Source organism: Kogia breviceps, chromosome 11, assembly GCF_026419965.1.
Source record: "Kogia breviceps isolate mKogBre1 chromosome 11, mKogBre1 haplotype 1, whole genome shotgun sequence".
NCBI lineage: Eukaryota > Metazoa > Chordata > Mammalia > Artiodactyla > Physeteridae > Kogia > Kogia breviceps.
This window is the reverse complement of record NC_081320.1, coordinates 77,822,194-77,848,002: the sequence shown is the minus strand read 5'-3', so window position 1 is coordinate 77,848,002 and position 25,809 is coordinate 77,822,194. Positions and strand designations below refer to the sequence as shown.

Below are 25,809 nucleotides of genomic sequence, written 5' to 3'. Positions count from 1 at the left end.
TGCGGGCCTCTCACTGTTGTGGCCTCTCCCGTTGCGGAGCACAGGCTCCGGACGCACAGGCTCAGCGGCCATGGCTCACGGGCTTAGTTGCTCCGTGGCATGTGGGATCCTCCCGGACCAGGGCACGAACCCGTGTCTCCTGCATCGGCAGGTGGATTCTCAACCACTGCGCCACCAGGGAAGCCCTATAGATCTGATTTTTAAGAGTTGAGCATCTTATGTTGTATGTTTTCTTAAAAGGAGGGCCGTCTCTTTGACTGGATCTATCTAAATTCTCATGTCTAGAAAAGGAAAGACTGCTGCCAGACCTGACTCACTTATTGCTGACAGCAGATAAGGGACAGATAATTGAAATATAGACTGACTTCATCAGCCTAGTGATAGGAAAAGAATGAAAATGAGACAGCACCTCAGGGAATTAAATTAAAAATGATGTGAAGCTTCTCTCTTAGATAATTCTACCTTTCCTTTCCTTAGACAGACTGAGGGAACAGCATTAATAATTAGAAAAGATTTTGTCAGAGGGTCAAATTTCATTTGTGATTTTATGATTGTTGCAGCACTTATGTGTAGTTTAGAAGGGGAGCAAGCCGTTTTACCCCTTAATCAAATGAAGAAATTAAGTTCAAGGAAAAAAGAAAATGCTTTTGGTAATTAAGCATGATCTCCTATTAGTAGGTATTGCTTTAAAAAAAAAAAGGAAAATTAATCTTTCACACCTTTGTGCAATATAATTTAGAGTAACATAGTTGTAATTATTTTAGATGATTCAATGCATGATCATACTTGGTAATTTAATGAGCCTATCAAAAATACTTAATACTACTTGCATGCGTGCACACACACACACGCATAGCAGAAGATCTAGAAGAATATAAACCTTTGTCATGGATTTTTCTGGGGGAGGAGAATGGCACTGAGAGAGCAGAAGAGAAACTTTCATCTTCACTGCATATGCTTCTGTATTGGCTTGTTGTTTGTTGTTGTTGTTTAATAGGATGTGTTGAAAAGTAAGAGTAAGCGTCAGAGAACTGAGAAAAAGATACTGTGTTCTCAGCCTGTGCATTAGTCAAGACAATGTATAAAATGCAGTTTCTGCCCTCCAAAATATATGGGCCAGGTATTTACACACTTGAAAAACAGGAGCTCTGCAGTGTGGTCCTAACTTCTAAGCACAGTGTGGAAGCTTAGAGAAGTGAGAGACCAGTGTGTGCCCTACTAGTGGGAGAAGGCTTCATGGAAGAGGGTGTGGAAGAGATCTTCCCAGTTTGGGGAATATCTGAACCCAGGGTATATCTTACCTTGTAGTTTGCATAGCATATATTGCTTCAAGGAGGATACAGAGATGAGTAAAACATGATTCCTCATCTTGTTGGCTAGATGGCAGACAGCATTGAAAGCTAGGATGAAATACACAAATACGGTGGAGTGTGTCTGCAAAGAGAGGTGCAAACAATGTGCTGGAAGTTGAGATGAAGGAAAAATATCACCCCATAGGAGGTTCTTGGGGGAGGCCTCCTAGGATTGTTGGTATTGGATTATGGTGCTGGTAGAGTGTCACAGCAGAGCAGCATGATTACAGTAGGCATTTTAAAGGAGGAAATGGTAAGTTCGAAATGACATCAGGAAGCCCAACTGGCTACAAATACAGGCTTTGAGAGAATGGAGGAGAGATGTTATTCTCGTGGAAGACATGGCGGTGGATTTGGTATTATTACTGAAGACATACTTATTTTTTTCTTTTTTTTCTTTTTTTTTTTTTTTTTTTTTTTGCGGTACGTGGGCCTCTCACTGCTGTGGCTTCTCCCGTTGCGGAGCACAGGCTCTGGACGCGCAGGCTCAGCGGCCATGGCTCACGGGCCCAGCCGCTCCGCAGCATGTGGGATCTTCCCGGACCCGGGCACGAACCCGTGTCCCCTGCATCGGCAGGCGAATTCTTAACCACTGCACCACCAGGGAAGCCCCATAGCAGCTTATTGAAGGGTAAATTTAATCTCACAAATGTAAAAAAAAATTCTAAAAATTGATTTGAATTAATATGAAATTTTTTTTCTAAGGGTCCTTTTAATTCAACGTAAACACGTTGGTGTGTCCTTTTTCTAGAGCTTGCCATGGTGGACTTTGAGATGTGTGAATATTCACCAGCAACTGCTTGAGGAACGCTCACCTCAGCTCTTTGCTCTTGCTCAAGACTGTATTGATCAAGGTATGTCGCAGATGTTGTTTGCTATGAGCATGTAGCTCCATTCTGTTTTCTTGGCTGAGACATTCCTTTTTCGTCTTTTGTTTGACAGCAGATGGTAACTTTTTGTGTTCCATTCTTTCTGGATGTGGAATATCACAAATTACTAGGATGTCAGATTATAGGATTTCCTTTTTGTCTTTGAATTTTTAAAAAGGCAATCACTATTATTTATATTATCTACTTAAAAATAGTGATTTATTCTATGTAGGTCACCATGATTTTATCACAAACTGCCTAAAGGTATTTAAATATTTTATCGGTTCTTTAATGTAAGAAGCCTCCTTAGAAACAATTGTAAACTCCATTTATTTAAAAAAATCTTCAATTTGAACTGGAGTAAATTGTGCCAAATTGCATGCAGAACAGGAAATTATTTATCCTATATCCTACTGAGTACATGAAGAAAGGATTCAGGTTTTCTTTTTTTAAAACATTTTGTAGAAAATACATTTTACTGAGGATGACAATGGGTAGAGAGGCATTTTTGCATTTTGTTTTATTTTTTTTTATCATAGTACATAATGTACATATAGAAATGTGCCTAGAATATAAATATAAAATTAAGTAAATGATCATAAACCACACACCCCTGTAAATGCCTTTGTTGCAGATGCCTCATATGTCTTCTAGGAAAACATTTTGGTTTTGGTTTTTTTTTTGTTTTTTTTTGCGGTATGCAGGCCTCTCCCTGTTGTGGCATCTCGCGTTGTGGAGCCCAGGCTCAGCGGCCATGGCTCACGGGCCCAGCCGCTCCACGGCATGTGGGATCCTCCCAGACTGGGGCACGAACCTGCGTCCCCTGCATTGGCAGGCGGACTCTTAACCACTGCGCCACCAGGGAAGCCCTAGGAAAACATTTTGAAAAGGGGGGAAAATCTTGGGTACCTTGACCCTTGATGTCCCTGGGATTTTGTAACAATTATTCCTGACAAAAGTTGCCAAATAAAAACAAATTCTCTTGTAGTGACGGAATACAGAACACAAGTAAACTTGAGTTCAGAAATGAACTTCTGAGTTTCACAGAAGGGATTTGACGTTAAGTGTGCCTGATTCCAGAGCCCTTATTCCTCTCACATCACAAGAGTATGAAGTCATTATGTATGTGGGTGCGTATGTGTGTTGGGGGTGGTAGTTAGTATCACTCTGTGTGGAGAAGCAGTGGTCTGCACTTGATTGAGGCGGCACATTCATGCAGGCATAAGACAGCTCTTGTGTTTGTGGGCATGTGTAATTGCAAGATGCTGCTCTACCTTTCTGGAGTCTGGTTCCTTTAAAGGTGCATCTGTATAGTAACAGGCTAGGTCACAATGCACTAGAGAGGACATTAGTTTGTGCAGTAACAAATACTACTAAGCTAGAAACTAGTTTCTCAATTTTTATTTTGTTCTAAGACAGAAATACATACACATATGCTAATCTTAGATAAAATGAATATCTATATGTGATTCAAAATGAGAATGTCAGGTGAATATTAGTCAGTATAATTGTCGTTTATATACCTGGACTTAGTTTATATTTGTTCAGGATTTTAGGTTATGTAAGACTGTGGAACAGGCAAGAGTAGGCTAGATCAAACTTGTACATGTAAAAAAAAAATTATTCTGAGCTTAAACTTTGTATATATAAAACAATATTTGTTCTGCCATGAGATTTAAACCTGACATGTTAGCAGATTGTTTTATTAAATGTAAGCAGTTTACTTTTCTATACAATGACATTTCACTACATGTACAATGATGCAATGAAGTAACAGAACTGAAAACCAGTATTTCTTTTTCCTGTAAAAGTCTTTGGTTTATTGCTTTTGGATTACAAAAGGTTTTTATGAGTAAATTTAGGCTGCTGAACCATCTATATTTTTGTTAAGACTGTAAGCAACTCTCTAAGTTGTGAGCAACTTGAGGGCTGATTTTTTTTCTTGTTTCTGCTTAATGCCTAGAAAATAATAAATATTTAATGCATATTTGTTGAATAGTGATAGCTAACATGTATTGAGCCTTTTCTACATTCACTTTTCAGGGGAGAAGTTGCAGAACTCCCTCTATTTGTCCTCCATCTTGATAGCAGTTTTTATCTGAGTTTACTTCTGTATAAAAGTTTTTCAAAAAGTGAAATGTTATAGAAGTTATGAGAAAATTGATCCTATCCAGATATCCTATGGGATCTTGAATCTTCTCATTATATTGTTGCCTAAGTGTGGAGTTCTCTTGCGAATGAAATATGAAGTTGGACTTGGAGAAAATTAAGACCTGATGCCCAGTTTAGCAGACGTCATTGTCCTCTTTCTATTTTAAGTAAAATGAAAACTGTATAGACTAAGTCTTCCTGCATACATGCCATGTCATATTTTTAAAATGAAGTGAGATACGTTCCATAGACAAACAGTGCAAGGGAGACCGAGGAGTGGGGGCTCACAAAACTGGTAAAGTTTTGAAAGTCAGAGATGAGTTGAATTTTACTGATATTAATGGGGAAAAAAGTTGATTTTTCCTGAGGATAGTGAAAGTGTTTGGAAGAAGATGGCATCAGGATTCAGCCCACTATTTAATTTTGTAAAAAGTTATTACATTATATTGTATAGCATATTATACAGTTTCATATGCTTCATTATACTTTTATGGAAAATCGATAAATGAACAAAAAAACAAGGTGTCACTGGGAGTTTTTATTTCTCTTTTTGTAAAGGAAATCAAGTTTGATGCAGTTGCCAGAGGGAAAGCTACATCTCTTCCCTTTATCCCATATAATATGTATAAATCTGCATTTATATCTACATCTTTACCACATCTCAGTGACTGATGTTCTTAATGATGACCCTTAATTATTAAGAAGAGAAGAAAAGAATACCTTTTTTATGTACCATTTTAAAAGGTAGGAACCATATGAATGATAGGAACCATTCTCTTCTTAGAGAGAATTTGAAGAGGTATAATTTAGTTCCTAAACAGAAAGTGTTAACTAAGATATCTGGAAAGTATGACTCTAAGTGACTCATTCCCCAAGTGTCTCAGTTTTTTTTCTGCAGTATATTTTAGCATATCATTTGCTTTGCCTTGCAACTAAAAATTTTTTATGGTGCTGTTCTAGGCTAATCAATGACATTTTTTATTTTATCTACTCATAAATTGGTCCATTTTGGCTATGTCTAAGTGTGTACATAGTCTTAAACTGCAACATTTCATAAACAATTTTATTTAAAAAAATGTTCTGGGATTTAACCCAAATGTTGACCCAACAGTCAGTTATAACTGAAATATTGTTCAGTGTCCAGAGAAGAATATTGTATTTGAAATGTTGCCCTTGAAGGATCATCAAAAAGTTGGCAAGATTTTTTTTTCTTCAGTCTATGAAACATAAGCAACTGCGATCTTTATATTTTTGTCCAGGAATGTTGCATCAGTACAATGTAGTGGAATACAACCAATCAGAATGTCAGCATAACTTTGCCGGACTGATCACATCTCTGAAAGGAGTTAGAGTCTTGAAAAGTCTGATCCTCAGCGTACTCTGAGGTCCTCTTTTGGATGTCATACTGATGAAGCCATGATTCTCTGAAGGCTGCTTAAGGGCACACAATCATTTATTGTGGGGTCTGATACTGAAAACGTGTTCTGTATAGTGCATGAGATGTAATATTGAGGTTTAGGTATTTGAAGATGAGCTTATGTCTAAGAGAAAACAGGCTAAAATGCTTTGTCCGAGATTCCACTGTAACGTTTACAGGCAGCTCTGTGACTCTAGGCTTAGATTGTTTCCACATAGAAAGAGTTCGTCAAGAGATTAGTTTCTTGGTGACTGATGAATGCATCGATTTTTAAAAATAAATTTGATACTTTGGGATGGATGTCATTAAATATACTAAGTATAATTATCTAATTATAATTATCCATATGAATCCATAGGGATTTCATTTTAACATAGCTTTCAGTAATCTCATGAGAAGAGATTTTGGTTTTAGCATACATTTAAAATATATGCTAAATATATTAAATATATGCTGGTTGACATTTTGATCCAGAAGGTCATGAATATTCATTTCCATGGAGAACCTACTGATTTATTAAAATAATAAATATATGTCTGTTGGGTCAACATGCTCCTCTTTCTATTTAAACTTGAGTTATCAAAAGCTTAAAACTTTGTGTTTACGGTTGACTCATTTGTTTTCCTTCACTCTTCGTATCTCGCCAGTTCTGAAATCTTATCAGTTCATCCCTAAGGGTTCCATATCCTTTCTTCTTTTCCGTTCCTACAACTCTTATCCTAGTCCATGTCTGAAATCTTTAGTTTGGAAAGGCCCTTTAGAGATTATCTTGTCCAGCTAACTCATTTTACAAAGAATTGAGACTCAAAGAGATTGTCCAAGAACCAGAACTGTGATCTGGAGTTTCTTACTCCAAATCTGCTTACTCTTCTTTCCATTACTTTTCTCCAAACTGGTTAGTAGGGCAGAATTCTAACATCTAATAATAATAATGCAGTTTACATTTCAGTAGTTCTTACTCCACACCAAGTACTGTTTGAAGTCTTTAAATATGTTAACTAGCTTATTCCTTGCAACAACTCTATGAGATAGAACTGAAGACTTGATATGGGAAGGTGTAGTAGTGGATTTGTGTGCTTTTTTTTTTTGCAATGTTTTTGAAGTATAATTAACCTACAGTAAGACTCATATTTGAAGCATACAGTTGGTGATATTTTACATACGTATATACTTGTGAAATTATCACAATCAAGATAATTAACAGAACCTAGAGTTTTAAGATCTGACTTTCAGTTTCTATCTGTCACTGACACACTGTGTGCTTCAGGGAGCTCGTCTGACTTCCAAACCAAGAGTTTTCTTCTGTGTAAAAATAGTCTTTAAGTCCTTACTAGATGTCAAATAATGTGATTCTTTGTAGGCCAGCTTCCCACCCATCCTAATGCTGGGATCTGTTGGAAGATTGTGTCCAAAAATGTTATTTCCTTTTTCATTGGGCTTTCTGAGATGACCTTGAGAAGGAGCTCATTCCATTGTTGGGATCTGTAATTGCTACAAAGTGCTTCCTTTTAGTAAATAAAGAAACCTGCTAGTCTTTCACTTGCAACTACTAGCTAGAGCTGTGCTGTCCAATGCAGTAGCCACCAGCGGCATGTGGCTAATTAAAATAAAAGAAATGAAATAAAGAATTCAGTTTCTCTGTTTCTCTGTCCCCATTTCAAGTGCTCAGAAGCCACCTGTGGTAAATGGCTACCATTTTGGACAGTGCAGCTGTGGAGTGTTTACATGGTTACAGAAACTTTTATTGGACAGCACTCCTGTTGAGCAGCAGAATTTCAGGGTAGGTCTATCCTTCTTTCTGTGTGACCAGCCTTGCAGTTCCTTAAGGCTGTTTTCACCATCACTTTGTGTCTGAAGGGTTGCACCTGACTTGAAGGCTCTTTCTTGGCCTTCCTTTCTTCTGCCTGTACAGCAGTACTGGATTTTTAAAAAATATACCAATTTCATCATGTCATTTTTAAATTAGGAAAATCTTTAATCATTCCCAGTTTTATTTTTGACTTTCTATTTCCTGCCCAACTTGATATTTAATTAAAATAATTTTTTTGGAATGATTGCCGAGTTGCAGTCACTGTGGTAGTTGCTAGGGGTATCAATGAACTCAGTGGGATAGGGAATAAAATGCAAGGGAAACCGAGCACCTCAGATTGGGACTTAACCCACGCAGCCGGGACTTGAACCCAGCCAAAACCCTGATTGGGAACTCGAACCCATGCAGCCGGCACTTGAACCTGGACAAAACGGACAGGTGATACCTCCAACTGAGATCACAGACTTGGTTTCAGGACTTAATGAAACTCAGGTTCTTGATGTATCATTGCAGAAAGAATTCAGTGAGAGACAAAGAGATAGGTAAGAAGTGGATTTATTTAGAGAGAAGCACACTCCACAGACAGAGTATGGGCCATTCCAGAAGGTGAGAAAGGCACCAGGGTATGGGGTTGTCAGTTTTTATAGGGGTGGGTAATTTCATAGCCTAATGAGTGGGAGGAGTATTCCAGCTATTTTGGGGAAGGGGTGGGGATTTCCAGAAATTGGGCTACCGCCTACGTTTTGATCCTTATGGTCTGTCTTGGAACTGTCATGGTGCCTGTGGGTGTGTCATTTAGCTTGCTGATGTGTTAACAGTGAGCATATACTGAGGCTCAGGGTCTAGTGGAAGTTGACTTGTACGCCATCTTAGGCCCATTTGGTTCTAATCAGTTTTTTTTTTTTTTAAACATCTTTATTGGAGTATAATTGCTTTACAGTGGTGTGTTAGCTTCTGCTTTATAACAAAGTGAATCAGCTATACATATACATATATCCCCATATCTCTTTCCTCTTGCGTCTCCCTCCCTCCCACCCTCCCTATCCCACCCCTCTAGGTGGTCACAGAGCACCGAGCTGATCTCCCTGTGCGATGCGGCTGCTTCCCGCTAGCTATCTATTTTACATTTGGTAGTGTATATATATATATATATATATATATATATATATATATATATCCATGCCACTCTCACTTTGTCACAGCTTACCCTTCCCCCTCCATCCCCGTGTCCTCAAGTCCATTCTCTAGTAGGATTGTGTCTTTATTCCCGTCCTGCCCCTTGATACTTCATGACGATTTTTTGTTTTTTTTAAATTCCATATATATGTGTTAGCATACGGTATTTGTTTTTCTCTTTCTGACTTACTTCACTCTGTATGACAGACTCTAGGTCCATCCACCTCACTACAAATAACTCAGTTTCATTTCTTTTTATGGCTGAGTAATATTCCACTGTATCTATGTGCCACATCATCTTTATCCATTCATCTGTTGATGGACACTTAGGTTGCTTCCATGTCCTGGCTATTGTAAATAGAGCTGCAATGAACATTGTGGTACATGACTCTTTTTGGATTATGGTTTTCTCAGGGTATATGCCCAGTAGTGGGATTGCTGGGTCGTATGGTAGTTCTATTTTTAGTTTTTTAAGGAACCTCCACACTGTTCTCCATAGTGGCTGTATCAGTTGACATTCCCACCAACAGTGCAAGAGGGTTCCCTTTTCTCCACACCCTCTGCAGCATTTAGTGTTTGTAGTTATTTTGATGGTGGCCATTCTGACTGGTGTGAGATGATATCTCATTGTAGTTTTGATTTGCATTTCTCTAATGATTAGTGATGTTGAGCATTCTCTTTCATGTGTTTGTAGGCAATCTGTTTATCTTCTTTGGAGAAATGTCTGTGTAGGTCTTCTGCCCATTTTTTGATTGGGTTCTTTGTCTTTTGATATTGAGCTGCATGAGCTGCTTGTAAATTTTGGAGATTAATCCTTTGTCAGTTGCTTCATTTGCAAATATTTTCTTCCATTCTGAGGGTTGTCTTTTCGTCTTGTTTATGTTTTCCTTTGCTGTGCAAAAGCTTTTAAGTTTCATTAGGTCCCATTTGTTTATTTTTGTTTTTATTTCCATTTCTCTAGGAAGTGGGTCCAAAAGGATCTTGCTGTGATTTATGTCATTGAGTGTTCTGCCTATGTTTTCCTCTAAGAGTTTTATAGTACCTGCCCTTACATTTAGGTTTTTAATCCATCTTGAGTTTATTTTTGTGTATGGTGTTAAGGAGTATTCTAATTTCATTCTTTTACATGTAGCTGTCCAGTTTTCACGGCACCATTTATTGAAGAGACTGTCTTTTCTCTATCGTGTATTTTTGCCTCCTTTATCAAAAATAAGGTGACCATATGTGCGTGGGTTTATCTCTGGGCTTTCTATTCTGTTCCATTGATCCGTATTTCTGTTTTTGTGCCACTACCATACTGTCTTGATTACTGAAGCTTTGTAGTATAGTCTGACGTCAAGGAGCCTGATTCCTCCAGCTCCATTTTTCTTTCTCAAGATTGCTTTTGCTATTTGGGGTCTTTTGTGTTTCCATACAAATTATGGATTTTTTTGTTCTGGTTCTGTGAAACATGCCAGTGATAGGGATTGCATTGAATCTGTAGATTGCTTTGGGTAGTATACTCATTTTCACAATGTTGATTCTTCCAATCCAAGAACATGGTACCTCTCTCCATCTGTTTGTACATCCTTAATTTCTTTCATCATTTTCTTAAAGTTTTCTGCATACAGGTATTTTGTCTCCTTAGGTCGGTTTACTCCTAGGTATTTTATTCTTCTTGTTGCAATGGTAAATGGGAGTGTTTCCTTAATTTCTCTTTCAGATTCTTCATCATTAGTGTATAGGAATGCAAGAGATTTCTGTGCGTTAATTTTGTTTCCCTCTACTTACCAAATTCATTGATTAGCTCTAGTAGTTTTCTGGTAGCATCTTTAGGATTCTCTATGTATAGTATCATGTCATCTGCAAACAGTGGCAGCTTTACTTCTTCTTTCCGATTTGTATTCCTTTTATTTCTTTTTCTTCTCTGATTTCTCTGGCTAAAACTTCCAAAACAATGTTGAATAACAGTGGTGAGAGTGGGCAACCTTGTGTTGTTCCTGATCTTAGTGGAAATGGTTTCAGATTTTCACAGTTGAGGATGATGTTGGATGTAGGTTTGTCATATATGGCCTTTATTATGTTGAGTTAAGTTACCTCTAGGCCTACTTTCTGGAAGGTTTTTATCATAAATGGATGTTGAATTTTGTCACAAGCTTTTTCTGCATCTATTGAGATGATCATATGGTTTTATTCTTCAATTTGTTAATATGGTGTATCACATTGATTTGCGTATGTTGACGAATCCTTGCATTCCTGGGATAAACCCCACTTGATCATGGTGTATGATCCTTTTATTTTGCTGTTGGATTCTGTTTGCTAGTATTTTGTTAAGGATTTTTGCATCTGTGTTCATCAATGATATTGGCCTGCAGTTTTCTTTCTTTGTGACATCTTTGTCTGGTTTGGTATCAGGGTGACAGTGGCCTCGTAGAATGACTTTGGGTTTGTTCCTCCCTCTGCTATATTTTGGAAGAATTTGAGAAGGATAGGTGTTAGCTCTTCTCTAAATGTTTGATAGAATTCGCCTGTGAAACCATCTGGTCCTGGGCTTATGTTTGTTGGAAGATTTTTTTTTTGCGGTACGCGGTCCTCTCACTGTTGTGGCCTCTCCCGTTGCAGAGCACAGGCTGCCAACGCGCAGGCTCAGCACCATAGCTCATGGGCCTAGCCACTCCGTGGCACGTGGGATCTTCCCGGACCAGGGCATGAACCTGTGTCCCCTGCATCAGCAGGCGGACTCCCAACCATTGCTCCACCAGAGAAGCCCTGTTGGAAGATTTTGAATCACAGTCTCATTTTCAGTGCTTGTGATTGGTCTGTTTATATTTTCTATTTCTCCCTTGTTCAGTCTCAGAAGGTTGTGCTTTTCTAAGGCCCTGTCCATTTTATTGGCATATTTGCTTGTAGTAATCTCTCATGATCCTTTGTATTTCTGCAGTGTCTGTTGTTACTTCTCCTTTTCATTTCTAATTCTTCTGATTTGAGTCTTCTCCCTTTTTTTCTTGATGAGTCTGGCCAGTGCTTTATCAATTTCGTTCATCTTCTCAAAGAAGCAACTTTTACTTCTATTGATCTTTTTTATTGTTTCCTTCATTTCTTTTTCATTTGTTTCTGATCTGTTCTTTATGATTTCTTTCCTTCTGCTAACTTTGGGGTTTTTTGTTCTTCTTTCTCTAATTGCTGTAGGTATAAATTTAGATTGTTTGTTTGAGATGTTTCTTGTTTCTTGAGGTGGGCCTGTATTGCTATAAACTTTCCTCTTAGAACTGCTTTGCTGCATCCCATAGGTTTTGGGTCATTGTGTTTTCATTGTCATTTGTTTCTAGGTATTTTTTGATTTCTTCAGTGATCTCTTGGTTATTAAGTATTGTATTGTTTAGTCTCCATGTGTTGGTAGTTTCTAGAGATTTTTTCCTGTAATTGATATCTAGTTTCATAGCATTGTGGTCAGAAAAGATACTTGATGTGATTTCAATTTTCTTAAATTTACCAAGGTTTGATTTGTTACCGAAGATATGATCTGTCCTGGAGAATGTACCGTGCGCACTTGAGAAGAAAGTGTATTCTGTAGTTTTTGGATGGAACGTCCTATAAATATCGATGAAGTCCATCTTGTTTAATGTGTCATTTAAAGCTTGTGTTTCCTTATTTATTTTCATTTTGGATTATCTGTCCATTGGTGAGGGTGGGGTGTTAAAGTCCCCCACTATGATTGTGTTACTGTCAAATTCCCCTTTTATGGCTGTCAGCATTTGCCTTATGTATTGCGGTTGTCCTATGTTGGGTGCATAAATATTTACAATTGTTATATTTTCTTCTTGGATTGATCCCTTGATCATTATGTAGTCTCCTTCTTTGTCTCTTGTAATAGTCTTTATTTTAAAGTCTATTTTGTCTGATATGAGAATTGCTACTCCAGCTTTCTTTTGATTTCCCTTTGCATAGGATATCTTTTTCCATCCCCTTACTTTCAGTCTGTATGTTTCCCTAGGTCTGAAGTGGGTCTCTTGTGGACAGCATGTATGCGGTCTTGTTTTTGTATTCATTCAGCCAGTCTGTGCCTTTTGGTTGGAGCATTTAATCCATTTACATTCAACGTAATTAGCGATATGTATGTTCCTATTTTCTTAATAGTTTTGGGTTTGTTATTGTAGGTCTTTTCCTTCTCTTGTGTGTCCTGCCTAGAGAAGTTCCTTTAGCATTTGTTGTAAAGCTGGTTTGGTGGTGGTGAATTCTCTTATCTTTTGTTTGTCTGTAAAGGTTTTAATTTCTCCATCAAATTTGAATGAGATGCTTGCTGGGTAATCTTGGTTGTAGGTTATTCTCTTTTGTCACTTTAAATATGTCATGCTACTCCCTTCTGGCTTGCAGAGTTTCTGCTGAAAGATCAGCTGTTGGGGCTTCTCTGGTGACACAGTGGTTGAGAGTCCGCCTGCTCATGAAGGGGACATGGGTTTGTGCCCCGGTCCGGGAGGATCCCGCATGCCACAGAGCGGCTGGGCCCGTGAGCCATGGCCGCTGAGCCTGCGCGTCCGGAGCCTGTGCTCTGCAATGGGAGAGGCCACCAGAGTGAGAGGCCCGCGTACCGCAAAAAAAAAAAAAAAAAAGATCTGCTGTTAACTTTATGGGGATTCCCTTGTATGTTATTTGTTGTTTTTCCCTTGCTGCTTTTAATACTTTTTCTTTGTATTTAATTTTTGATAATTTGATTAATGTATGTCTTGGTGTGTTTCTCCTTGGATTTATCCTGTATGGGAGCCTCTGCACTTCCTGGACTTGATTATTTCCTTTTCCATATTAGGGAAGTTTTCAGCTATAATCTCTTCAAATATTTTCTCAGTCCCTTTCTTTTTCTCTTCTTCTTCTGGGACCCCTATAATTTGAATGTTGGTGCATTTAATGTTGTCCCAGAAGTCTCTAAGACTGTCCTTAATTCTTTTCATTCTTTTTTCTTTATTCTGTACTGCAGTAGTTATTTCCAGTATTTTATCTTCCAGGTCATTTATCCGTTCTTCTCTGCTATTGAGTCCTTGTATAGAATTTTTAATTTCATTTATTGTGTTGTTCATCATTGTTTGTTTGCGCTTTAGTTCTTCTAGGTCCTTGTTAAACGTTTCTGTATTTTGTCCATTCTGTTTCCAAGATTTTAGATTAACTTCACTATCATTACTCTGAATCTTTTTCAGATAGACTGCCTATTTCCTCTTCATTTGTTTGGTCTGGTGGGTTTTTGCCTTGCTCCTTCATCTGCTGTTTGTTTCTCTGTCTTCTCATTTTGCTTAACTTACTGTGTTTTGGGTGTTCTTTTTGCAAGATGCGGGTTTGTAGTTCCTGTTGTTTTTGGTGTCTGCCGCCAGTGACTAAGGTTGATTTTGACTAAGGCTTCCTGGTGGAGGGGACTGGTTCTTGTGTTCTGGTGGATGAGGCTGGATCTTGTCTTTCTGGTGGGCAGGACCATGTCTGGTGGTGTGTTTTGGGTTGTTTGTGACCTTATTATGATTTTAGGCAGCCTATCTGCTAGTGGGTGGGCTTGTGTTCCTGTGTTGCTAGTTGTTCAGCATAGGGTGTCCAGCACTGTAGCTTGCTGGTTGTTGAGTGGAGCTGGGTGTTGGCGTTGAGATGGAGAACTCTGGGAGATTTTTGCCGTTTGATATTACATGGAGCTGGGAGGTCTCTGGTGGACCAGTGTCCTGAACTCAGCTCTCCCACCTCATTGGCATGGGCCTGACACCCGGCCAGAGCACCAAGACCTTGTCATCCACATGGCTCAGAATGAAAGGGCGAAAAAAAGAAAGAAAGGAAGAAAAGAAGTAAATAAAATAATAAAAATAAGAAATAATTATTAAAAATTAAAAAATTAAAAAGTAAGAAAGAAAGAAGAGAGCAACCAAACCAAAAAACAGATGCACCAGTGATAACAAGTGCTAAAAACTATACTAAAAAAACCCCAAACAGACAGATAGAACCCTGGACAAATGGTAAAAGCAAAGCTATACAGAAAAAGTCACACACAGAAGTGTACACATACACACTGACAAAAAGAGAAAAAGGAAAAAAATACATATATCGTTGCTCCCAAAGTCCACCACCTCAATTTGGGTTGATTAGTTGTCTATTCAGGTATTCCACAGATGCAGGGTACATCATGTTGATTGTTGAGATTTAATCCACTCCTCCTGAGGCTGCTGGGATAGATTTCCATTTCTCTTCTTTGTTTGCACAGCTTTAGATTTGGCCCTGCCTCTGCATGTAGGTCACGTGTAGGCATGTGTTCCCCATTCAGGCAGGACGGTGTTAAAGGAGCAGCTGCTTTGGGGGCTCTGGCTCACTCAGGCCTGGGGGAGGGAGGGGTACGGATGCGGGGCGAGCCTGTGGTGGCAGAGGCCAGCAGAACATTGCACAAGCCTGAGGCACGCCGTGCGTTCTCCCGGGGAAGTTTTCCCTGGATCACGGGACCCCGGCAGTGGCGGGCTGCACTGGTTCCCGGGAGGGGAGGTGTGGATAGTGACCTGTGCTTGCACAGAGGGTTCTTGGTGGCTGCAGCAGCAGCCTTTGTGTTTTATGCCCATCTCTGGTGTCTGTGTTGATAGCTGCAGCTCACGCCCATCTCTGGAACTCGTTTAGGCGGCGCTCTGAATCCCCTCTCCTTGCACACCAGGAAACAAAGAGGCAGGAAAAAGTCTCTTGCCTCTTAGGCAGCTCCAGACTTTTTCCCAAACTCCCTCCTGGCTAGCTTTGGCACACTTGCTGCCTTCAGGCTGTGTTCACACAGGCAGCCCTAGTCCTCTCCCTGGGATCTCACCTCTGAAGCCCAAGCCTCAGCTCCCAGCCCCTGCCCACCCCTTCAGGTGAGCAGACAAGCCTCTCGGGCTGGTGAGTGCTGGTCAGCACCGATCCTCTGCGGGAGTCTCTCTGCTTTGCCCTCTGCACCCCTGTTGCTGCGCTCTCCTCTGTGGCTCCGAAGCTTCCCCCTTGCTGCATCCCTGCCAGTGAAGGGGCTTCCTAGTGTGTGGAAACTGTTCCTCCTTCACAGCCCCCTCCCACTGGTACAGGTCCCATCCCTATTCTTTTGTCTCTGTTTTTTCTTTTTTCTTTTGCCCTACCTGGGTATGTGGGGAGTTTCTTGCCTTTGGGAGGTCTGAGATCTTCTGCCAGCATTCAGTAGGTGTTCTGTAGGAGTTGTTCCACATGTAGATATATTTCTGATGTATTTGTGTGGAGGAAGGTGATATCCACGTCTTAACCTTCTGCCATCTTGAAGGTCTCCTGGGTTCTAGTCAGTTCATGTTATGTCCTTGGGCTATGTCATTCTTTCAGTGGTTGTGTCCTGCCCTCTTCCCTCCTATTTCACAAGTAGAAGAAAAGAGCATAAAGAGGAGGGGATGGCAGCCATTAAAAAAAAAAAGAAGAAAGAAACCATGCCATTTGTGACAACATGGATGGACCTTGAGGGTATCATGCTAAGTGAAGTAAGTCAGAGAAAGACAGAAATTGTGTGATCTCACATTTATGTGTAATCCAAAACACAACAATGAAAACCAACTTATAGATACAGTGGTTGCCAGAGGGGAGGAAGGTGGGAGGGGCAAAATAGGTAAAGGGGATTAAGAGGTACAAACCTCTATTTATAAAGTAAATAAGCCATGGAGACTTAATATACAGCATAAGAAATGTGGTCAGTAATATTGTAATAACTTTTTATGGGGACAGATGGTTATTAGACTTACAGTGGTGATTGTTTCATAGTGTATACAAATGTGAAATACCTATGTAGTACACTTGAAAATGACAAAATATTGTACATCAAGTATATTTCAATTAAAAAAAAAAGAGGAATGAATGAATGAAAGGATATGATTAGTCTAAGCTTGAGAGACCAGAGAAGGCTTTACAAAGTGGCTAATGCTTCAACTGATTCTTGAAGAATGAGTAAGAATTTATTAGGTGAAGTTGGAAAGGACATATAATATGTACAAAGAGAGGGACATAGACTTGAAACATCTTTGTGCATTTGGGAATTCCGGTAGTTTGGAATGGTTGGAGCAATGTTAGGAGTTGTGTGTCAGGTTATGAGGTTGAAACAGGTTGATAGGAGCTAGATGGATAGGAAATTGCCTTTCCATCTTGTTGGTGACAGCTGTCAAAGCGTTTTTAAGTATTTGTTCACTCCTAGGATATTTATTGAACACCAACTATGACAAGTGCTAGACTTAAACAGCAGTGAATAAGACCCTGCTGTGACCCTTACAGTCTAGAGGTGGAGTTATACCCAAATTCTACCCATCTTTCAAGGCCCAGCCCTTTTGACAAGGTTTGTTCAGCTATCCCAGCTTTATGAATTTCCCCCGCTTTGGTATTTATGGTCAGTACCACCCAATTTCAAATCAAATTAACTGTGTGTTGAATAATGATTATGTGTCTTCTCTTCCTAGTGCTTCTTCCCCCGTCTTCTTTTTTGTGGAGAGTAGGGCTTAAACTTTGCTGTAGGATGTAGCCCAGTTGTAAGCATATATAATAATTCAGTAGATATTAAAATTGTAGGATGGAAGAAAAATCAGAGAGGGCAACGTAGGAAACAATCTCGGAAAGTATGGAAGTTGGGGAGAAAAGGATTTTTGTTTGTTTGTTTTTTTAAGAAATGAGTTGACGTTGGCTGTCACTTTCCTATGGCTGTGTGCCTCCCTGGTTTTCATGACTTACGACGGGTACCCTCCATCCAGCTATTGAGGATCTTATGAAGTTTCCATTTGGTTGGCATGTTACTGAGGCAACCCAGGCTACATTTGGCTGTGAAAGTGCAATCTGTCTATATTAATCTTAAGTACATTATCTAGAATTCTTTTGTAAAGAACTCATCCTCCTCAACCAGGGCTCTGTGAGAACCCTAAAATTTGGTTTATGTAGGAAAGGCCAGATATGTTCTTAATTATTTTTCTTTATTAGTTGCTAATATTTTGTACTTAAAAAAATTTTCTTGAAACATAAACCTCTAGAAAAGTTGCAAGTATAGTACAAAGAACTGTTTTTCCCCCTCTGAAACCATTTAAAAATAAGTTGCTGAATTGATGCCCTATCACTCCTCCATAGTTTAGGGTGTTTTTTCTATGAAGGCATTTTCCTATACAACCACAATACAACAATCAATATTAGGAAATTAACATTGATACAATACAAATATTTAATTACTACCATTCAGGATTTTCCAGTTGTCCCTTAAACGTCCTAAAAAGCAAAATGACCCAGTCCGGTATTAAGTGTTACATTTAGTTATCATATCCCTTTAGTCTCTTTCAGTCTAGATCTGTCACAGAGATCATGCTGTGTTACTGTCATTGCACCCTATCAGATGGTGCACAATTTCAGTTGGTCCCATTACTGGTGATACTAACTTTGGTCACTCAATTAAGGTGGTATTTGTCAGTCTTCTTCACTACAGAATCATCCATTTTCTCTTTATATTTTTTAATTTTTGAAACAGCTTTATTGAGATAAAATTGACATACAGTACACTTGACATACGTAAAATGTATAATTTGTAAAGTTTGGACATATGTTTACACCCATGAAACCATCACCACAATTGAGATAATGAACATATACTTTGCTCCCAAAAGCTTCCTTGTGCTTCTTGGGGACCCTGTCCTCTCACACTTCCTGATCTCTCCTTCAGCCTCTTCAGGCCACCACTGATCTGCTTTCTATAGCTATGTATTAGTTTGCATTTTGTTGAATTTTATAAAAGTTGATTCATACAGTCTGTACTCTTATTTTTTTTGTGTGTGTGGCCTGGCTTCTTTGACTCAGCATAATTACTTTGATTCATCCGGTAGTTCATTCGTTTTCATTTTTGAGTAGTGTTCCATTGTTGCTCCACAGCATGTGGGATCTTCCCAGACCAGAGCTTGAACCCATGTCCCCTACATTGGCAGGTGGATTCTTAACCACTGCGCCACCAAGGAAGTTCTAAGACATGTACATCTTGATTTAGTCTCTTTATTTGAGTTAAGAATCTGTTTAAAGGACTGACAGTCTATAGAAAAACACTTTCTTTTTCAGATTCATTTTCAGTTCATGGTAGGACAAAGGATGTCTGTTTCTTAGCTGTAGGTTTCTGTCAGATTATTTGGTGAAAAAGTACATTAGGTTTTGTAACATCACCTCTACACCTTTGTCCTTCCTCTGCCAACTCCCTCCTTCCGTTTTCCCAACGTTTGGATTCAAATTCTGGCTTTGTCATTTAACAGGTGAGGTGACTAGTCAGTAAGCGATCTAAGCTCAGTTTTCTAATGAGTTCAATGGGGTTAATGTCAACCCTAAAGACATCATTGTGAGAATTCACACAACATGTAAAATACCTAGTGCTGAGCAGAGTAGCCATTGATCAATGTCACTTCCCTCAGCTTGAATTTTAGAAAACTGATTTTCAGTTTTTGGACATTCTAAGTGTGTTTTCTATGCATTCATTATACTTTCATTCATGTAAACTGTTTTGTGAAATGCTGGTCCTGTTCCTGGGAACATTTATGAAGGATAGTTTTTCAGGGATATTGTAGAGGGATGGCTGAGGTGACCTGTTGGAAACTCCCTTGGTATATGCCAACTAGCCCCTTTATTATATATAATTAATTTTGAAAATCATCTTATTTCAGATACTATGTTATTAGGCTATTATTCTCCCATCTTTTCATCTCAGGTGTTTACAGAAATAAAGTAGAATATAACTGCTAAGCTAATACATATTCATTTTCTATTTGATACTAATATTGTCTTAGCTCTATATGGATATTTATCTGTTTCTTTTAAGGGAGAAATTCTACAGTCTTTATGTGGAAAACTGTAAGGTGATCTGGTCATGAGATTTTCATATTGTTTAACTCTTTGCAGATTCACTTGGTATATTGTATCATCACCTTGTGTTGTCATATTTTTTTATTGTATGATAAGACAAGTACTCTAAAATAAGAAAGAGCAGGGTTATGAATCATATCTCCTAGGATTGTGTGGAATAAAGGAGATAATGTATATAATGTCCTTAGCTTCAAGCTTGTAACGTGTAAGTGCTCAGAGAATGCTTACTGTAAACTATTATTATATGTGTCCGTCATCTTCCAGATTTGAAATTCTTTAAGAGCGGGAACTATGTAATATATATACTTCATATATTATGGACTCAGTGTTTTACTTATTAATATACTTTTATTCTCATCATACTTTTTAATGTTTCATCTTTTGTCTTACAGTGATGAAACTAGAGGATCTGTTTGTAGATGATTCAGGTCGGTATTTGGCTGTTCAGTTCCATCTGGAATGCGCATATATATTTTTATATTATTATGAATATAAAAAAGCAAAAGATCAGTTCAATATTGCTAAAGACATCTGCAGATTAAAAATTGATTTGACAGGTAAGATTTTTTTTTACGTTTTGTGGGTAATTGATTTATTTTTATGATAAACTAATATATAATTGGCAGTTTGGCTGTATTGTATGGTTGTATTTTATTATCTGTGTCCTCTTGTTTGCTTTACAAAAATCGATTTTAAAGATTTTATTTAAAAAATTCATAGTTTTAGAACAAAGTTGAAATCATATACTTTCTTTATTCCTGCAGATGCCCATGTCTAGTTAGACATGTCAGTAATATGTGGCAGCTGGGCAGTACACAAATAACTTTGTGTATTTGGTTGTGCATGTGGGCTTCCCAAGGCTCCTCCTGATTCCCAAATTTAGTTTGCCCTTTCTGTTAAATACCCACCTGCGGCTTCCATCCTGCCTTTCTTGTATTTCTTAAGAACAGAAATTTTTGACTGTTTTGTTTAGATGTTTCTTCATTGCCTTAGAACACTGTCTGGCATACAGTAGGCACTCAATAAACATTTGTTGGAAGAACAAATAAATTGCAGAATTTTTCCCACGATCTCTGTGTTTTTTCTGAGTACCAAATAAGAAACATTATTTTCTCTTAATGTATTGCCCTGTCCTAGTCTCACAATATAATTGGCATTCTATACTGAAGGCATTCATGAAAGTCAGACATCATCAGTGGGTCACACCATTTATACCTGTTGGACCTGGGTTCTGTGAATGTTGAAACAACAATCTGTGAATGTTGAAATGATTGAAACCATTTGTCCTGCCTAGGCTTGGTTTAGATTATCTCTACGGCCCATTCTCAGTCCCCAGACTCTGTGCTTATTGTGGTAGTCCTGTCAATAAAATCCTTCAGATACATTATGGGGTAAATGTGACTTTGTTACCTAGTCTGGGATCTTAACCACCTTTTATTACATTGTTTGTATGGGGAGAATTATTAAATATCCAACTTATAACTTTGTGACAATGGCCAAGTGTAAGTTGGAGTCTTGTATTTGAGATATATGTAATATAAGTTGTGAGGTTAGTTTCAGAGATATTGTTTTTAAATATTTCGGTCCTAGGAGACTTTTTTTTTTTTTGGATTATTTAAAAAACTAGTATGATGGTACTCAGTATAGTCAGCTTTAGCTGTTGGTGTATTTACTGGCTAGTTCTTCATATTTTTTTCCAAGTTAAGACTGAAGAACTTAAAAATACAGATGTGCTCACAAATATAAAATGAGAATCAGGTTATTACTTTTTTCTTTTCATCTCTAGCCTTACTATATAAAACTAAGCTGTGTTAGACCATCTCAATAGCTATTTTTAGTATAACGTGTTTAAATGGTTGTTGTATAAAGTATAGCCAGACTCATCACAGGATAAAATCCAGACTTCTTAGACTGGTCTTTGTAATCAAGGGTCTTTGTAATCTGACTCTTGCCAGAGAATAGATATCAGAGCTTTTGCTTCTCTTAAAGCTGTTCTGCAGCAAGTTATTTCAGATACAAAATGAAAGAACATTTCGTCTTACGTGGAGCCAGATAGTGTAATAGAAAGACTGTGGGATTTAGAACCTGAAGACCGTGGCTTTAAGCCCTGCCTCTGATACTGAAAACCCTGTGATCTTGAGCAAATGACTGCACTTCAGAACTTCCATTTTTTCATCTGTTGTTGGAGAGGATAGTATTTCTTCTCCTTGTGACACCTAATGAGTTATCTTTTTTGAGGAGGGCAGTAGTTTAGTGAAAAAGTAAGTATGTGGAAACTAGTGGCAGAAATCCTGGGTTTGAGTTCTGGCCTTATAACTTACTGGCTTTATAATTTTATGAAAAGTCATTTTAAAGTCATCTTTGGGCCTCAGGTTTCTCTTATTTGAAATGGAGAAAATACCTCATAAGCTCTAAAGCACTCTGAAAATACTACTCTTTAAGATTGTACTGTATGTCTGATTGACAAGTTGATACATATAATTTAATATATATTTTTTCAGGTGCTTTGGGAAAAAGGACATGGTTCCAGGAAAATTACGTGGCTCAACTTATTCTAGATGTAAGAAGGGAAGGAGCTGTGTTTTCAAATTATGAATTCACTCCAGCACCCACTCCTCAGGAATATTTAACCAAGGTTAGTAGGATTGTAAGTTGTTTAAATTAGCATCCAAGTCTAACAGTTTCCATAGGTGAGTTTTGTAGAAACACTGGATGGGGTGGGAAGAAGCTTCTTTTGACCCTTCTTGAGCTTTTACAAGGTGGCTGGATGTTTTAAACAAAACAAAACAGGACCCAATTTTTTAAGCCATTTTTACCCTTAAATAGAGATAAAACGTTTTTTTTCCTAGACTTCAGTAAATATGAATTAGTAATGCAGTTAGTTATGTATTACTGCCCTTGAAAAAAGTCCAAAAGGCAGACTGAGTAGAGACTAATTTTTCCAGTGGCTACCATATTTTTTGCCTTCTGTTGCTATTTTCAAATATTAAGAACCTTGAAATTTCTTGGGTTTCTTCTAAATATGTAAACACATGATCAGAATTCCTTTTTACCAGTTTTCTGATCTGTCCTTAGTTACTATGTCATTACTGGGCTGGTTGCTGCCTTAGTATGTTTTCTTGAATTGGCTAATACATTCTCTTGTAGCTTAAATTTATAGCTTTTAGTCAGTTTACCTGCTCAATAGGCCTTTCCGTCTGCTTCCATGGAGGCCATTAGCATTTACATTTTCTTATCCCAGAGACCCCAAACCAACATTTTTGCTTGTTCTTTGGTTGATGTTACCGTCCTTGAAGCCCATGTTTTGCTACTTTTCATTCCAGAGCCTGCGAACAAATTTACTTGGTGCATTGAACACTAAAATTCTGTTGTGTACTGAAAATAATGCCAAGGGTAGGGACAGGGAGATGGGAAAGAGTGGCAGCAGTAAGGAGTCCTGAGGAAGGCCTTTGATGCGATCTTAAGTCCCTCCTGGGCTTGCTCCAGCTTCTCTGTTTGCTTTTGTGGTAACTTCAGGGTGGGGACAGTTACTGATCTAAGAGGAGGAGAAGGAAGGAAGGACGGGAAAGATGGAGAAACTCAGGGATGAGACTGCACAGGGGACAGCCTGTATCTCCTGACGTAGGTAGAGCCACAGTTGAACAAGTATTTGTACTGCTGTGTTGATACTGGTCAGGGAACTGTGTTGATACCTGCTTCCATCCTCCATTTCCTCCTTGTATATACCAGACCCTCCTCCTTCAGCTATTTGATGTAACCCAAGTCCCTCCCTGAGTCTTAGATTAAGTATCATAAGCCTGGTTTTTAGGCCATAGCACAGCATCAATGAAAAGAGATTTAATTCCACAATCTAAGCACTTAATTCAGTAATCCATTGTTTGTTTGTTTGTTTATTAGTGTGGAGTTCTCGTATTGAAAATTGTCTCCTATGATTATAAATAGGATGTGATGACTCTTATGAGGAATGTATGAAAATGATGTACAATTTAATACAGATTTTATTCTTTCATACTTGAAATAAAATACATTCTGATAATTTTATGATCTTCATTAATTACCACTTAAAGGTGGAAAGTGCAAATTATGTGATGTAGGTATGGATTAGATAGAAACAGCTTTTTACTCATGGATGGAAGATAGACTTGCTTGTTTAGTTAGTTATGTATCATATTTCCTTATTCAGATACCATTAGATTATAAAATACACCATCTGTTTAATAACCAAGCTCTTCAGGAAAAAAGGAACACTATTATAGTGATTATAAAATACATCGTGATTAGAAATGTTACAATGTGAAGATGTATATCTTAGAATTGAGGAAATACGGTAATTTTATTGCCAGTGAGGAACATAGTGTTTCCCTTTGGACCTTGCTAGATTTTTAATCTGTTATTAATGGGGAATTACATAGCCTGAAGCTACTGGACTTCAGGCTTTAATAAGCCAACAGTTATGAGCAACCCCAATGTGCAAATCAAAGGCGCAGTCTCCGTTCTTTATTATTCAATCATGGGGGCACAGTGTGAGGAGGGAGAATAAATTGAAATTGTATATTCACAGAAAACACAAACACATACATGATCAGCATCATTGATAAGAAATATACATTAAATGCTGAATATGGTGTGTCCCATGAATTGGAGATAAATTACGTGCTAATTTCTTTTTCTTTTTTTTTTTTACATTAAGCACAATACAGCAATTTATAAAGATGCTTAAAATGAATACAAAGGGAAATAAAGATCACAGAATTACACATTGTACAGCAGTGTGTCACATATAAGGTGGTGTAAATGAATACACCAGGATGGTGTTTAACTAAAGATAAAATGGCACCCATTGATTTGCTGCTTCTATACAACCCGCTTTCATACAGATTGAAAGGGTGTCAATATTAGTAGTTGCAAAGTCAGTTCTTGCATGTGATTTTAGCTTTAAAGGTTTCAGAAAACACATCTGCAATATCAATTTTCTTTTTTGTCAACTGTAATGTCAAGGATATTCAGAACAAGAAAAATGCAATAATACAGGACAATCCAGATCTGTGCCTTATGTGACTGGCCTCTGCTGCAGGATTGTACAAGGTTATGTGCAAAAACAAAGTCTGTCCAAAAGTCCACACTCTTGCAGTTTTAGGCTTCAGTTTGATTATCTAGATACAATGTTTATTACGCAGCAAGGGCAGCATTAAAAGAAGAAACACATTTATGATGGGTGAGCAATAACAGTATCATAAGCATCACTTGACTAGGAGGTCTGAAAGACTGTAGCTAAATTTTTTTTTTTTGCGGTACGCGGGCCTCTGACTGCTGTGGCCTCTCCCGCTGCGGAGCACAGGCTCCGGACGCTCAGGCTCAGCGGCCTTGGCTCATGGGCCCAGCCGCTTCACGGCATGTGGGATCTTCCCGGACCGGGGCATGAACCCGTGTCCCCTGCATCGGCAGGCGGACTCTCAACCACTGCGCCACCAGGGAAGCCCTGTAGCTAAATTCTTGATTCAGTAGAAAGTCATGAGGTTAGAGTGGGACTAAAAGAGAACAGTATTTTAAATTTGTGGCTTGTAGAACACACAGGCAAGTGAGTAGTGCAGCCAACCAGTTTTAATTTCGAAAAGAGCTGAATAGGAACGTAGAGTATCTTGAATGAAGATTGAAACTATTTTGATCACCTGTTTGTAGCTGAAGAGTAATGAATAATGCCTTGTTGTTAAGGCTGACCTGTCTCAGATCTTCTGTGGGGACCGGAGGGGAAGGAGTCCTGGCTGGGAGGTGGAGACGTGGGTCCCTGTCACATCTTTATTGGCTAGACGAGGTGAGAACCTGGGAAAGTTATTGTATTTTTAGCCTCCTCATTTGTTTTTCCCCACATCACACTTTAAAAATATATATATATATATTTATTTATTCAGCTGCGATGGGTCTTAGTTGCGGCACGTGGGCTCTCGGTTTTAGTGTGCGGGCTTCTCTCTCGTTGTGGCACGTGGACTTAGTTGCCCCGCAGCATGTGGGTTCTTAGTTCCCCGGACAGAGATTGAACCCTGCATTGGACGGTGGATTCTTAACCACTGGACCACCAGAGAAGTCCCCGCATCACACTTTTTTTAAGGGATCAGATTAGATCTATAAAGGTACTCCACAAACATTGGATATTAATAAGCAGGTTGATACAACGCTATCTGGATGTGAAAAGGTGAGAGTTTTGGG

The 25,809-nt window shown here is 38.5% G+C and overlaps 1 protein-coding gene across 6 annotated transcripts in view; it reads left to right on the top strand.

Moving 5' to 3' along the window:
- The window catches only part of TTC27 (tetratricopeptide repeat domain 27), a 177,761-nt gene that overhangs the window by 14,698 nt on the left and 137,254 nt on the right, over positions 1 to 25,809 (top strand). For all 6 annotated transcript variants that reach the window (XM_067007841.1, XM_067007840.1, XM_067007838.1 and 3 more), the window contains exons 5-7: positions 2,104 to 2,206; positions 19,998 to 20,162; positions 22,107 to 22,240. In XM_067007841.1, coding sequence (XP_066863942.1) covers positions 2,104 to 2,206; positions 19,998 to 20,162; positions 22,107 to 22,240 — 402 coding nt within the window. The remainder of the gene's footprint in view (positions 1 to 2,103; positions 2,207 to 19,997; positions 20,163 to 22,106; positions 22,241 to 25,809) is intronic.